The following is a 16,284-nucleotide window of genomic DNA, read 5'->3' as shown; positions in this document are numbered from 1 at the left end:
ACTAGTTTCATGTGTACATTCCTGAAACCCAATATTGATTTGTTAAGTACAGTTTGGCTCCTTTGCACAAACCTACTAAATTGTGACTCCACTCATATTAATCATTAGGTAAAACTGATAATCATGGAGAGTGGTAGAATAAGTACTTTCAATACCAAAACCATGCATTTCATTTATTTTAAAATGCATCAATCAAATTATTATATTTTTGTAGCTATGAGCCTATATTACTATGGAGGCTGTACCTTCTGTTCTATACCTTTTGCCTGCTTCATCATATATATTTAATTGTTCAGTGGTCACTGTCTTTTAAAAGACAGTGACCCCCCCCCCCAGTCTAAACAAAGAAACATACACTTCAGGCCTAGCACAGCATCCAGACTCTGAGATCACTTCTTTCTTTCTAAAATATGGTCCCAGCATGCAAGTCTGCTCATGTGACAGATCACCTCAGGCTCAAACACATTTCCTCACTGTACCTATAACCTTTGCACACATATCCCTGCGTGAGTAGATTAAATTTACATGATTCCTCCCCTTTTCCAGTGACCAGAAAGTGCAAGTAGGCTAGGGATGCTTGAGGCATTTGATCCACACCTCCCAGACTAATATTTAGGTTACAACATAGTTCTAAACTGGCTTTCACACTTCCCCAATATTCTGATGCAGTTCTTGGCTCAAAAAAGTTATCAATACTTGTGAGAAATGTGCTCTTAAATATGAATTTTCCTGCAGATTGTAAAAACACTAATTTGCAGATCATGGAAACGGGACAGAATGAACTTATAGGGGAACGTATGCAAAAGTGACATGGGACTGGAAACAGACTGATTCATTCTTCTATCAAATGCCCTAGGTAGGTAGTAATTTATGCATGTAATTTCCAGTTCATTACTAAAGTTTCCATGCCTGGTGTGGGAGACACATAAGCCTGAGGTTGATGCAAGAACCAATCCTTCCAAGGCAAACTCCAAAAGCCTTGATAGAACATACTGTAACCTTAACAAAGAAAATGAATGACTTTAAAGTAGAAAAGATCATATATGAATGAATGAACAGGATAAATTAATATATCACCATGGAATAGAATCAGAAAATAAAAGACGGAACAACATTTATTTATTTATTGAAATTGACCAGCTTGGGGAGGGGAAGGACTGTGAATTAATACTAATGTGTTGCTGTTTTATTTTCTCTTTGTCTTCTGTTCCTTCTTTTTTGTATTTATTGAAAATTCAATGATTTTTTAAAAAAAACAGAAAAAAAAGAAAATTAAAAATTAAAAAAAGAAAATGAAAGACTTTAAAGTAGATTTAATTTTTGCCATCTTTCTCCGAACACAAGAGATTCCATCGAATAATTCTACCTGACTGGAAATAATCTCTTTCTATACAAACTATGTCTGAGGCTAGCCCAAGACATTTTGGTGTTGAGGCAGAGAATTCAGATGAAAATTCATACTGCTCTTTAACACGGGAGGCAATTCACCAACATATCTGATGCATCTATTTCTATTATATTGTGAGGTTGCTGTTGTTTTTCTTTTTTGTAATGTTATTATATTTTATTATTAGCTTTAAACAATATTAGCCATCCTGAATGATGTGACTAGGCCAGTCACTGACTCTCAATCTAACCTCCCTCATAGGTTTTTGTGAGGATAAAATCAAAAGGAGGGCCATGTAAGCTGCCTTGGATTCCTTGCAAGATGAAAAAACTGGGATATAAATGTAATAATAAATGATACAATTTTTATATAAATAAAATTCCAACCTGTCTATCATCCTATCCTTCCGAGTAGTCCCTTTGCACTGATGCTAGGCTAATGCTTTTCCACATGTGCCCTCTGTGCTTACCTAGTGATGTTTGTTGCTGAATTGCTGTGGTATCTTGCCATAGTTTATGGGATGCATGCTGGAGATAGGGAGCAGTGTCAGGATATGAGGGAGCATCACCTCCAGGAACATACCAACGGGCATCTTATGTGGATGTATTCCATCAAGATCTTTCATTCCTGCTGTATGTATACTCTCTCTCTCTCTCTCACACACACACACACACACTTTGAGTTATGACTCATTTAGTCATGTCATTGAAACTGCAGCCTTATACAGCTTCAAGACAGGGTCCGAATTCTGGCATAACTACAAACACCGGTTCTAACTTGCCCTTCCCATACCATGCCTCATTTTAGCCTTCCAGGGATCTTTGTTTGGCTTTGCACATGTGGTGGACCCTAACCAAACCAAACAAAGTTGTACAGCATTTTAAAATAAGCCGTGCCGAGGCATTCCTGATAAAAGGCAAATGTTACAGGCCATTGCCATCCATAAGTAACCTTCCATTCAAAATAAGCTCAGCCTCAATCTGGTCCAGTTACCTGCACTTACCGCGCAACCCTATGCATGTTTACTCAGAAATAAATGCCAATGTGTTGAAAGTGAGTTTAGGATTGTAGCCACAGTCTAGCATAGTATAGTACTCGAGTGTGCAAAAGGTTGGTCTCCAGATGTTTTGGACTTCAGCTCCCAGAAATCCTTGCCAATGGTCAGGAATACTGAGAGTACTACAGCACCTGGAGATCTACTTTCTGCCCACCCATTATATTAGGACTAGTAAAACGTTTGTAACAGTCAAATGTCAGGCATACTACCTAAGCTAGTCTTTTCCTATAAAGCCTGTACTCACTTTCCACATGGAAATCTCCAATCCTAGTCAGTTGGTGTACATTACTCAATTTTCATTGCACCTTGTAAGTTACTGGTAAAAATAAAGAAAGAACTACTACATGTGGGAGGCCTGAGTAATGACGTCAAACGCATTGCTTAAGAGGGCCACAAATATGAAGTATGAAATTCATTCATAAAATAGTTGTTTTCTTTAAAAGATTAGACAGTTCTTATTCTCTAAAGCTGTAAATAACTGTAAGCAGACAAAAACACATTTTAAAAAGCTTTTCAGAAAGTTCTACTTCCAAATTTACAGCAACTTTTTAGTTGATTAAGGGCACAATCCTATGCATATTTACGCAGACAAAAGTCCTACAACTTTTCAAATTTGCAGATGACACAGAATTGGATAGGATAGCTAATACCCTGAAAGGCAGAAGCAAACTTCAAAGTGATTTTGATAGGCTGGAGCACTGGGCTGAAAACAACAGAATGAAATTTAATAGGGATAAATCCCAAGTTCTACACCTAGGAAAAAGAAAACAAATGCAGAGTTACAAGATGGGGGATACTTGGCTCAACAATACTACAAACGAGAAGGATCTTGGAATTGTTGTAGATCACAAGCTGAATATGAGCCAACAGTGTGATGTGGCTGCAAAAAAAGCAAATGCTATTTTAGGATGCATTAATAGAAGTATAGCTTCCAAATTGTGGAAGGCATTGGTTCCCCTCTATTCGGCACTGGTTCCCACTCTATTCGTCTTGAGTATTGCGTCCAGTTCTGGGTACCACACTTCAAGAAGGATGCAGGAACGCTGGAGGGCAATGAGGATGATCAGGGGTCTAGAAACAAAGCCCTATGAAGAAAGACTGAAAGAACTGGGCATGTTTAGCCTGGAGAAGAAAAGACTGAGGGGAGACATGATAGCACTCTTCAAATACTTGAAAAGTTGTCACACAGAGGATGGCCAGGATCTCTTCTCAATCATCCCTGAGTACACGACAAGAAATAATGGGCTCAAGTTACAGGAAGTCAGATTCTAGCTGGACATCAGGAAAAGCTTCCTGACTGTTCGAGCAGTACAACAATGGAACCAATTATCTAGGGAGGTCATGGGCTCTCCCACACTAGGGGCATTCAAGAGGCAGCTGGACAGCCATCTGTCATGTATGCTTTAAGGTGGCTTCCTATGTTGATCAGCGGGTTGGACTCGATGGCCTTATAGGCCCCTTCCAACTCTACTATTCTATGATTCCACAAACTCTCAGCATTTCCCAGCCAGCCGGTTGCAGGACTTTTGTCTTAACATGCATAGAATCATGCCCTAAAACATTTTAATCTGATTAATCAACAATATATTTTTAACAAAAAGTACAAACTTGCTCAGAATGACAACTAAACAGAATATTGGTTTTCAGATAAGCACTCAGAAACCCTTCAGAGGGGTCCACGAAAAGAAGGTAACTGACACCAGAAGAGTTTCCCTAAAAGAAAATTGTCCTGCCTACTACAGATCTTCCTCTGCTCTTGGGGAATATTTTATAGATACACACTCAGTTCAGGTGGGATAACAATGAAGTTCAGAGGCCTAGTCAGTATCCTGGGTGAACTGAAAATATATATATATATATATATATATATATATATCAGACATGAGCAGAAAGTAGGTCACCATGTGTTTTGGACCTCAACTTCCAGCATTCCTGACAATTGGCCATGCTGTCAGGGGCTTCTGAGAGTAGAAGGTCTACAAATCTACCTTCTGATGAGTCCTGCCCTCGAATATGCCCCAAAATTGTTTGCAAGAAACAGGGATTCCTTGACTTGTCAAGAGGGTAAGCAAAGCATTTCACCAAGGTAGAACATTTGAAAACCACTGGAACAGAAGACACCCCAAGAGTAATAGCAGCTAACACAATGGCACCATTATTTATATGTATCTTGGCTTTCCTCAAAAAAATGGCATTCAAGGTAGCTTACAAAACCAATTAAGATTGAATAAAAGAATATGTTAAATGCAATAAAAACCATTTCAGAAAAATTATTAAAAACTGCAACCAACCCACCAGACCTATTTACAAGTTAAAGGCCTTCTTAAATAAAGCAGGCTTTCCCTGCTAGCAGAAGAACATCAATGAGGAAGAAAACCTAGGCTCCCATCAGAGGGAGTGCCATAGTTTGAGAACGGCCACCAAAAAGGCCATCTGTCGGGTCGCTCCCTGTAACCAGCCTCAGGCAACAGGGATTCTGTTAGTGTACTGCCCACCCCAATGCTCAACAGTCTTCCTTCCTGAGCTAGCCAAGGTGGACTTGGGTTTGGTGCTGGCGTCTCTGTGGCTTGTTGTGGTAAGGGACTTCAGTATATATACTGAATACACCTTGTTGGGAATGGCTCAGGACTTCATGGACTCTATGGCAAGCATGGGTCTGTCCCAGTTAATATCTGGCCCTACTATCATACATGGCTCTGAACTTTCAAAATAATAATAATAATAATAATAATAATAATAATAATAATAATAGAAGGGCCTCTCCAGAAGAGCTTGGGAACTGGGCAGGCTCATACGAGAGAAAGTGGTCTTTTAGGTAGCCTGGTCTCAAGCTATATAGGGCTTTATTGTCTGGAAACAAACCAGAAGCCAGTGCATAAGAACATAAGAAGAGCCATGTTGGATCAGACCAAGGGTCCATCTAGTCCAGCACTCTGTTCACAGTGACCGACCAGGAGCCCACAAGCAGGGCACAGTGCAACAGCACCCTCCCACCCATGTTCTGTCTCAAACACCCACCTTCAGATACACACACTCAAAACTGTAAGACTATGGGATAGGGCACCTGGACAGGGGGATAGAATCACAATAGATCATTGATACTCCATCTCCCTGCCCTCCAAATCTTGCCTGCTGTAACACAGAGAAACCAGGTGGGCAAAACTGGGAGAGATTTACTCCCCCAGTCTCATTCAACCAAGCCTCTGTGGTACAGGCCAGGTTAGCATGGTCAACCGAGTTGAAGTCCTGGTTGGCTGTTGTTTTCCCATCGACTGACCTGGCATTCATCAGTACTCCCTTCAACCCAGACGGACTAGGTTGAAAAGTACTCCAAAATAGAAGAGGAAATGTTCTAAAGTATCTGGAAAAAAATTGTCTTATGCCCAAGATGTTTTGGAAAGGACTTTCTTTCCTCAGGGGCTGTAATTGAAATATCATTGCAAAACATTACTAATGGTTTAAAGCATGCCTAAAATGTGTAAAATGTCTAAAAAGTTACAACAAATAATGTACTAAAATGTATCCACAATTTACACTTATAACCATTAAAAAAATTTTGCTTTAGGTTATATTAAATAAAAGTTCTAATTTATTGCCATTTCCTATGATAAAATGCACCCACATGTTGAAATACAAAAGCTTCCCTTTCATAAGACTGCTTACACATAAATCTAAGGTGAATCTAATCCAGTAGATTCCCATGGCTGACAAAACACAGTTGCATTAACACTAAACTTTCATGGCCTTAATTATTAGCACATTCCCCTACAGAAACATTTTCTCCATGTATTTCTATCTTCTTACCCATATACCTTTATCTAAATGTGTCGTAAAGAATCTTTCCAATGCTTCTTCTGTCTTAAAATACTCAAAACGCATGACAGACTCACCCTGATTTTGTAGTCCTAAACTGGCTACAGATGAAATGAAGACAATACCATTTCGTTACAGGGGAGAGTTCTTGCTGCATTTATCTCCTCAACTCTTAAGCAAACTAAAGAGGTTTTTTCTAAACTTAAAATAACGGTAGATATTCTAGGTCCTTTGGAACAAGACTGTCCAGCTACAGAAATCAGAACATCTCTTTTATAAGACATTTTGCATTTGTGTTCATCAAGTACTTGGAAAAACTGGTCACCACATCAATAAACCTTAAAAACTGGCACCACTGTATCTCTCTGCAGTGCCAACATACTGTTATGATTTTAACATTGTATAGGCACAATATAGATAGTATTGTGCCTATACAATATTAAACATTTATTTGATGGTTCAGCAAATCTTGGAATCAGAGTGAAAGAATATAAAATGTTATAGTCACATTACAAATATCTACCCAATAGCATCTGCCACCATGATCTTAAAAGGTTTTAACTTTCAAAGGAATATACGTAATCCTGGTTCTGCTGAAGTTAATGGCAACATTTCAGCACAAACAGGAATTTATCCTTGACTTGTAACCGTTCTGATACAAAAAAATCCTATCTGTCCACTACTTTACTCTTAATCTGACATATTGCAAGTTAGTTCTTCTAAAGATAAACAATTTTTTAAAATTAAGTATAAATGAACGTTGGCATGTTTTAATACATGAAAGCATATATAGTCCAGAAAGTGCTTAAAATAAAAAATGTGAGAACAAACAATATAATCAGGCTACAGATGAAAAACACACTTCCCAAGAAAATGTCATTATATCAGCAAATAATTTCTCACCATCAAGTACATAGGTGAACTTCACTACTTATTAGCTTCTTTTCTGCAGTTGAAGCTAATTAGATTTGTCTACAGACGTTTTATGGATGCCATCCCACTTTCTGGGATACCATGATGTCACAAAGCACATCAGTGCTGGGAGCGAAAAGTCTAAGAAAAGCAGCTTATGACAGACTCACCATAGGCATAAAGAACAGTTAGTGACTTGATATAGTGCCCACTCCAGATCTAATATATAACATCATCAGATGTAGGATCTGGAACCAATCAATATTTGAACTAGGGCTGGGTCAAAGGAGCCTCTTGAGTGAGTGGAAGGCACACAGACTTTCACAAAGGGTAACCCCAGTAACTGCCCAACTATCCCCAAATTGCAGCTCCCCAATCTATATCCCACATAATTCCAGAAAGTCCAAGTCTCATCTTTTTGGTGGCTGCAAGCCAAGGATCTGCAGTAGGTAATGAGTAGGAATGCCCCATTTCACAAGTGCAACACTTTCACAATTCTTTCAAACCAAGCTTACATGAAAGTTAAAAAAAAACTTCATAAGGGCTTCAAAGGGACAGGAAAATCAGTATTGTATTATTAATGGTAGAATAATACACTCTCCATCTTGTTATCACAAGTTAAGAAACTGTTACCTTAGGAATAAGTCATACATCTTTTTTTCCTATGTAGAAGCAGAAGAGCTTATACACGTGTGCAAAAGTGGCATAAAACATGTAACATGTTAGTAGCCTGTTTGCCAACCAATTTTGTGTAGAAGAGGTCCATTCTTCCACTATATTCATACAGAAGCATCATTTAAGAAGAGTATTTCAACTAAATAAGGCTTATACCTAGAGTTAATTCACATCTTTTGTTGTGTTTTAGTACATGATTATATCTTAAGCAGTCCTACATGAAGCCTATAAACACTTCTTTCAAAGTACCTGGTCATTTAGTTTTCACCTAATTTTTAAAAGATGAAACATGTATTCAGTAAGCCTGCTTTTCATGCTGGGATAAAGCCAATTACCCAATCTAGTAAAGGTAATACACAGATAGATGCAGATTTCTATGTGCAGATAATGGGAAATGTGTACAAAGTTCCATTTTTTGTAGAACTTGGGAGCCAGATAGAAGAATTCTTTCTGATCTCTTCTGCAGCAACTGGTGGCAGCAAGCTTTATGTGCCATTGGCTCATCTGTGTACAAATAAGTGCTGTGTGGTTGAGGCCACCTGCAGCTGGATCACATCACCACCGCTCAGGACCAATATGGTTCCAACTCTGGATCAAGTACACACATACAGATTCCTCTTCTCCAATGGGTGAGTGCTGCTATCAAAGGAAACGCCAATCACAATTAGAAAGTATATGCACACACAGCTGATCACTGCCATGTGTTTTTCTCTGAATTGGACCCAGTAAAATATTTTTAGCTGGTTTACTAAATACTACTGAATATTTCTGAATTGTATAGACTTTGTTTTATTATGGTGTCATATCATTTTTATATTGCTTTTTATATTTTTAAAAAATGGTGAAATCCATAAACTCATATCATATTGTATACATTGTGGAGAAGGAGCTCCCTGTATCTACCAATCCTGCAAACAAGTACTGAGCATTATCCCAAATGATATCCAGAAGCTATATTTGCCAGCTTCCAAAGGATTGGAGTCCCCCACCACACGGCATGCATTACGTAGACTTAAGGGTAAATAGTTTGCCTTAGTACTGAGCATAGAAATATGTTTTCATAAATTAAATCTGGATTTTGCCCTGGCCTTTGACATGTATGAAATATAAGAATGAACATATCAGACCTACAGCAAGGCTCACCATATATCTCCATATAGTCCCCTACACAATAGCCCACATGAACCAGGTTATATGGTACAAACAAAAGTAAACAATGTGCACAAAGCCAGAGTATCTTCATATGAGCATTTTCCAATTTGTTGCCCTCTGGATGAGTTGGCCTATAAATCCCAGTATCCCCAGCCAGCATGGCTGACCATGCTGACTGGGGATGATGGAAACTGTAGTCCAATGCATACCTTCTACATACCATTACAAAACAAACAGGAAACTACATATTTATTTTGAGGTATACAATTATTATGATTAGGTCATTTGGTTAGCCAGCCAAGGACAATTCCTAAAGTCTATATTCATTGCAAATAACATGCTTAATGGTATAATTATTACATAAGAATCAATGTTGAGAAATTAACTGGAGAAGTCAGATCACACAATTGTTTTAAAACCAACGTTAAAAGGACCTATTTGGAAGTCAATCCATATTTTATTCCTACTGTCTCTCCAATTCATCTAGAGATCCATATGTGGAAATTGGCTTCAGCATGTACAATGCTTGATGGATCCAAGAATTATGGGTGTAAATTGGATGAACATCGGAATGCAGGTTGGAATACGCATCCAGGCACAAATGCCATCTATCCATACCATATTGCTTTCAATGGGATGTGTATAATTTACATTAAGACATGACCGAACGTAAATTATGTTGCACCAGCATAAGCAACCCCTAGCACAACACCAATGAGTTTCTCTGGAAAACCTACGGCACCACCTCATACTGTTAGTGTTGTGCCAGAGGTCACTCATGCTAATACAACATAATTTATGCTAGCAGTAGTGTTGACTTGGATACTGCCCATAAATAATAAATAAATTGGATGCAACTAGATGGCTAGTTTAAAGATAGTACTGTTTAAAGGACAAATAAATCTGGATCAGGGACAATATGTAGAAATAGGGTTGGGCACACACTCTTTTGCTAATTCACACTATTGCCATGGCTATAGTTGTGTTCTGAGTGTCTAAAGTAGGAACATAGGAAACTCCCTTATACCAAGTCAGACCACTGGTCCATCTAGCCCAGTATTGTCAACACTGACTAGCAGCAGCTCTCTATAGAGTTTCTGTCAGGAATTTTTCCAGCCCTACTTGCAGATGCCAGGGATTGAAGCTGGGACCTTCTGCATGCAAAGCATGTGCTCTACCACTGAGCCCCAGTCCCTCCCCGGGATTGAATTCTTCAACTTACTATGGGATACAAAACTGTTTACATTCAACTTGATTTTATTTCCAAGAGATGCAATCTTTATTTATCATTGAGTTTAGGATCCACATTTCTGCAACAGTACTGGAAAGCACCATGACCAGGATACGAATATAGATGTACTACTGGTGCTTAAGAAATTGGGCCCAATGACTGGCCCCTGGATTGCTGCAGAGATCAAGATCCTTCTACCTGGCTCAAATGATCAGCAAAAAAAAAAAAAAAAAAAGCAATCCTACAAAATTATGGCACTCTTTATTTTAAATAATTTTAAACTACCCTTCATCCTTGCAAACACCCAGGCACTGATAAAGTGTCGTAATAAAATTTAAAAAGGGCAGCAAATACATTAAACAAAGAGATCTTGCCAACAAATTAAAATGCTGAAAAGATTGCAACATCAGCACCAGTTGCACATCCATGGGGAGAGCATTCCATAATCAGGGTGCAACAACAGAGAAGGCTCTCAGAGCCTTTTTAGCAAGCTAGCTCCAGAACAACCAGGTAGAAGTATAATCTTTGACCTAGCAGCTGCTCTCTGGGCCCTCCCATCTTAAGAGCTTCAGCAACTGCAAAGACAGGCAGGGTAGGGTCCAGAGAACAGCACTGGGTAGCTGTACCTCAGCCCTCTGGCACTTAAGCTATGGCATGCCGCAAGGTACAATTTTATACCAAATGCTATTTAACATATATATGAAGTGGTTGGGTGCGGTTGTTCGGAGTTTTGGGGTGGTGTCACCAGTACACTGATGACACTCAGCTCAATTTCTCCATTACATCGGAATCAGGAGAAGCCATGCATGACCTAGGTGCTTAGATGTAGTAGTGGGCTGGATGAGGGCCAATAAGTTGAATCCAGGTAAGGTGGAGGCACTGCAGGTAGTGGTTCCCGGGGGAAGAAAATTGGGAAGTTCACCTGTTCTAGACGGAGTTGCACCTCCCCTGAAAGAACAGGTATGCAGTTTGGGGGTGTACTTAGATTAGAGGTAGACAATATGGTGCTCTTGAGCACCAATGTGCCACCGGGCATCTTTCTTGGTGCCCACCAAAGTGTCCTATCCCTCTGACTTTTTTTTTTTAATAAACACATTTTCTTACCCGCAGCTGAAATTGCTGTGGAATCGTTTCCTGGTGGTGCTGAAAACTGTGGGTTCAAAGTAGTTGCTTAGTGTGTTGGGGCTCAGCCCCACCTCGTAATCACTTTTGGACAGGTTACTTGTGCTTTGCCACACTTCCCATGGCAGCCATTCTTTGGTGATGCCCAGGACAGTTTCTCAAACTGCCAAATGTGCCCACAGTTCAAGAAGGTTGCCTAGCTCTGTCCAAGATTCTGCATCTGTTCCCAAACCAAGTTCAAGGTATTATTATTGATATATAAAGCCTTAAACAACTTAGGGCCAGATTATCTGAAAGACAGCCTTCCCCTATGTAGACCCATTAGACAAGTATAATCTTCAGGTGAGACCTTGTTGTTCATGCCACATCCTGCAAAGCCCCACCTGTCAGCAACACAGCAATGGGCTTCTCTGTGATGGCATGGTGCCTACCTCTCTGGAATGTCCTCCCCTCTACGATTTGTTTGGCACCAACAACAATCATGTGCATTAAATGATTATAGAAAACGTACTTGCTTATACTCGCTTTTCCCAACCACTGACTTGTTGTACTTTTATATTGATGTCTTGCTTTAAATTTTTTTGTAAATCACTTCAGGATATTTTTAAATAGGAAGTGGCTTACAAACATTTTAAAACAAATAAATTAGTGAGAACCACAGATACAGATTTCAGTATTGTATAATTCACCCCGTTCTGTACAGTACTGAGGACTCACACAACTGTAGATCTTCCCAATACTTGCAGACTTTTTTCATCTGCCCAGATGTTTACATTAATCTGTTCACCATGAGCCCAAATCACCAGTATTTCTATGATGAATTGTGCATGTATACACATACCTCATTACAGATACCAGCAAACAGTAGACTTGATGAAAAAATGCAGATTACAATTTGAACATTCAATTCAAGCTGATGAAAAAAACCACAGAAATTGAAAAACTCCCCCCAAGTCCAAATGTATAGTCATGATTCGCTCTGGAATCCACATTTTACCCTATCCCATTGCCTTTAAATCAGTGTGTTTCTAATCTAAAGTAATTCCTAGCATGTTATATATGACAAGACATTTCTCAATATATTAGAGGTAGCATCCAATGGGGCTACTCTGCTCCCACCAATTCCACTGCACAAATGGGACTCATCACTTGCTCAATGGAGATTTAGCACTTCATAAAGCAAGCCCCGAAACAAGCAGAAATGCTTGTTCCAGATCAGGACAGGTCAGTGGAGCTCTGTTATGCAAGCTCCACTGAGTTGACCCATTCCGGAAACAATCAGATCCATTTGTTTCTGGGTCCTATCTAAAGCACTACATCCGTATTGTTCAAATTGTGTGTCCTGCTGACACATGGGCAGCACTAGAATGGTTTTTAAAGACTAAATTGTTACAGACTGCAGAGAAAAGAATGCATTTGTTATACTCTTAGTACCTAAAGTTTTACTCAATTCTGTGCCCATAAACTGACAAAAGGCAGGCCAGTGACTTGGGTACCCAATCCTAAATATTTGGAATTAATCCTCTGCACTCCGTTTATTTCCTGAGTAATCATGCTTAGGATCACAGCCTGAAAGATACTTGAATAAGAGTTTAGAACACCAGGAAAGATCAGAAATTAAAGAAGAGCAGATAAATATGTTAGTAGAGAAAGATCTTAATGACTAACGGATTAAAATTAGATTGAGGAACGATAGATAGGAGACCAGTGACTTTTAAAATTATGAATAAAACCCCTCAAGTGCACCATCATAAATATGCTGCCCTTAATATTTCTCATGAATAAAGCCTAAGAGGAATTTCTCAGGCCCAAAAATCTGTGACCAGTCCTTATAATAATTCTTATATTTGATATGTAAACAACACAGAGTTTATCGTTTACCTAGCTGCAGAATATCCCCTTCAATTGACCTGCTGGGATTAATTGTATATTATGCTTGTGTTAGTTGCAGCATGAATATTTATATTATACACAAACACCTGGCTGTTTCCAAACTTTGAAGTCTTCCATTAAAGGAAAAACAATTTCCAGAGGTAACAGATCAGTACTATTTGAGTAATGTAACCCAGCCTTTGAGGTCTAACATTCAGAGCATTATGTTACAATCCTGAGTTTAGTAATAAGCAAGTGTAATTCAATTGTTGACTTAACCACATTTTCCCCACTTTTCACAAAACCTTGCTCAACACATAAAATTGTCAACACATAAACTGAAACATTAAAAGCCTTCTCTATGCACATGGAACACATAGGGCAAAAGCCTACAATACATGACGTACAAAAGGAGGAAGTGATTTGCTTTGTTTTAAATGGCTCATTAGTAGATCAGTAATTATGTAAGTGATGTGAGAATTTATTTATTTATTTATTTGCAGGTTTACACAAACGCCATAATTGGACACAAGACATCACACCCTTTGGAAATAGATAGCTATCTGGTTTGGGCAACATTCTTGCTCTGTCCACTGTGTGTGTGTGGGGTGGGGGAGAGAGACATGGAGGAAAGGGAGAATTAAAAGCCATGTTACATTTTCTTTGTTTAATGACTTAACGATATTTCAGTTACCCCTTTAAAAAAAAAAAACCTCTACTGAATCACAATGTTCTTCTTAGGCTGTAACATCTTGCCTCTAACGTATTATCCCGACACTCTCAAACAAAAGACATTCCTAGGACAACGGCTAGGGGTGTTTTTGTTAAACGTCTTAAACCACAGCACCACAGGTCATTCTCCCTTTTATCATGCGATAGGTGCGACACCCAGTGCATAAAAAATTAAAATCCAACCCACCAGATAATACATGCAAAATGTCTCCTTCGATCCCACCCCTGTTCTTCTCCTTTAGAAAATAACCCTGCGACGACAGCACACCAACACAGGGAGAGAAACCCAGCCAATTAATATGGCAACAGTTATGCAGCTTAGTGAGCGAACGATCACCCTCCTTCTTCCCTTCCTCCCAGTCCCCGGGCCGCCCGGTTAAAAGAAAAAAACCCGACCTTGATTTTATTTATTCTCACACTGATCGCTTAAAGCCTCCATTACGGGGAAGGAAAGGAAAGAGAAACCCCCTATCACGATTACATTTCCAGCTCTTTCAAACAAAGGTTGCTTCCCTCACCAGCTCCAATCTAACAACATTTTTACACTAGGCCCCGGACCGACGGACACAGGCGGAGAACCGAAACCGTCTTCGCACGCGTGAGAAAAGGCGAAGGTTTCTCTGTCCCCAGCCGAAGCAGCCTGACACCAGGAGCAAATATTTGTGGGTTTTTTTTTTTATTTAGGACGGTGTGTGAAGGGGTGGGGGTGGAGAGCGGTAGACTGAAGGGAGACTGGGGCGGGGGGAGAGGGAGGGAAGGAAGGAAGCAGATAAATAAATGGCCGATGATCTACCCCGACAGAAACGCCGCCTCTATGTATGTAGGTCTGCAATTCCTCCCTTCCAAGCTACCCACAGAACCCCTCCCGATCTCGATCTCTCTTTCGGTCTCTCTTTCCTTCAGGGCCCGGGTAACCAAAGCCACATTGAATGCAAACTGCGCAGCAAAAACACTGAGGCAGGGCGAGGGAGGAGAGAGAGAGAGAGAGAGAGAGAGAAAGAGGGAGGAAGAGGAAGGGGAGGGGGGAGAGAGAGAAGAGAGAGCAGTTCTTGTCTCCATGAGACACCATTACAAAAAGGAGAGAGAAAGGAAAGCAGGGGGAGGGAGGGAAGAGGAGAAGGAGGAGAGAATAAAAGGAAAGGTGTCAACACAAGTTACTGGGATACACACCGTGTCCCGGACACAAGGGGCAGCTTTCCCCTGCCATGGCCGTGGGTGGAGGGGGGGGGGAGACCTGGGCCTCTTCTCTCTCTCTCTCTCTCTCTCTGTGCCTCTCGCTCTTTCTGTGTGTCTCTCTCTCTCTGGGGAGCCCAGAGGGGACGCTGTACTCCCTCTCCCCACCCCCACTCCCCAGTACCTGAGAGGAACCCACAAGGGGCTTATCGAGCCCCCCCCCCACAAACCCCCAGTAGGGCCCGAACCAAACAAAGCGCGGCCTGTGCACCTAAGGGGTGGTGGTGGTGGTGGAGGAGGAGGAGAGAGGGCAGCTTTGGCTCGCAATTTTGTTCGTGTGGGGGGGACCCCACCCGGTTCTCTCCCTCTCTCCGGCCCGCCCCACTCCTCTGTCCTTGCCCCTTTCTCGCTTACCCCGTTCCCCAGCGGCGACGGCGGCAGCTGCGGCGGCGGCGGCAGCTGCGGCGTTGTTGTTGTTCCTCTCCGGTGGCGGCGGCGGCGGCGGTGGTGGCGGCGGCAGTTGCAGTGGTTGCTGCTGCTGCTGCTGCTGCTGCTGAGGCGGCTGAGCAGGAGGAGGCGGCGGCGGCGGTGGAGGCGGCTGCTGCACCGGGCGCGGCCTGGACACTCGCCTGGGTCTCCTGTTGGCGGCTCGGACCGAGTTCATTTGCCGGTTCGGGCGGGGGGAGGAGAGGGGGCCGCTCCTCCGGCACCAGTACTGTGGGGGGAGGGAGGTTGGGGTGCAGGAGAGGGGGGGAAGGAAGGAGAGGAGGGGAGCCCCCGGCTGAGGGGACCGGCCCGGCTGAGCTCGCTCAGGGGAAAGGGAAGGCGCCTCCTCCTCCTCCTTCTTCTTCTCCTCTTCCTCCTCCTCCGCCTCAATTGCCGCTCGGGTCGCTCCTCCGCTGGCGGCGGTTGACGAGGGGGATGCTCGTGCCGCGGGTGACCCCCCCTTTCTCCCCCTCCCTCCTCACGAGCGCGCGCTTTTCCCCTCCCACCCCCTCCCCAGCCCCCCCAATAGCGTCTCTTCTCAAGGGAGTCACCCTCAGCCCACCCCCCGGCCCGGCTTCGGCTTAAGCCCGTCGCCGCTCCGTGGCAGGAGGAGCCATTGACACTGCCGGAGACCGAGAGGGAGAGAGAGAGAGAGAGAGAGAGAGAGACGAG

At 41.7% G+C, this 16,284-nt stretch overlaps 1 protein-coding gene across 1 annotated transcript in view; it reads right to left on the bottom strand.

Annotated features, from left to right (window-relative positions):
* The window catches only part of FBXO11 (F-box protein 11), an 80,944-nt gene extending 64,864 nt beyond the window's left edge, over window positions 1–16,080 (bottom strand). Inside the window, exon 1 of the mRNA XM_063123868.1 lies at window positions 15,541–16,080. Coding sequence (XP_062979938.1) covers window positions 15,541–15,790 — 250 coding nt within the window. The 5' untranslated portion in view covers window positions 15,791–16,080. The remainder of the gene's footprint in view (window positions 1–15,540) is intronic.
* Window positions 16,081–16,284: the final 204 nt, after the last annotated feature.

This window comes from Elgaria multicarinata, chromosome 4 (genome assembly GCF_023053635.1).
Source record: "Elgaria multicarinata webbii isolate HBS135686 ecotype San Diego chromosome 4, rElgMul1.1.pri, whole genome shotgun sequence".
NCBI classification, from domain to species: Eukaryota; Metazoa; Chordata; class Lepidosauria; order Squamata; family Anguidae; genus Elgaria; species Elgaria multicarinata.
Note: the sequence above shows the minus strand (reverse complement) of the source record. Positions and strands in the feature narration are given on the sequence as shown.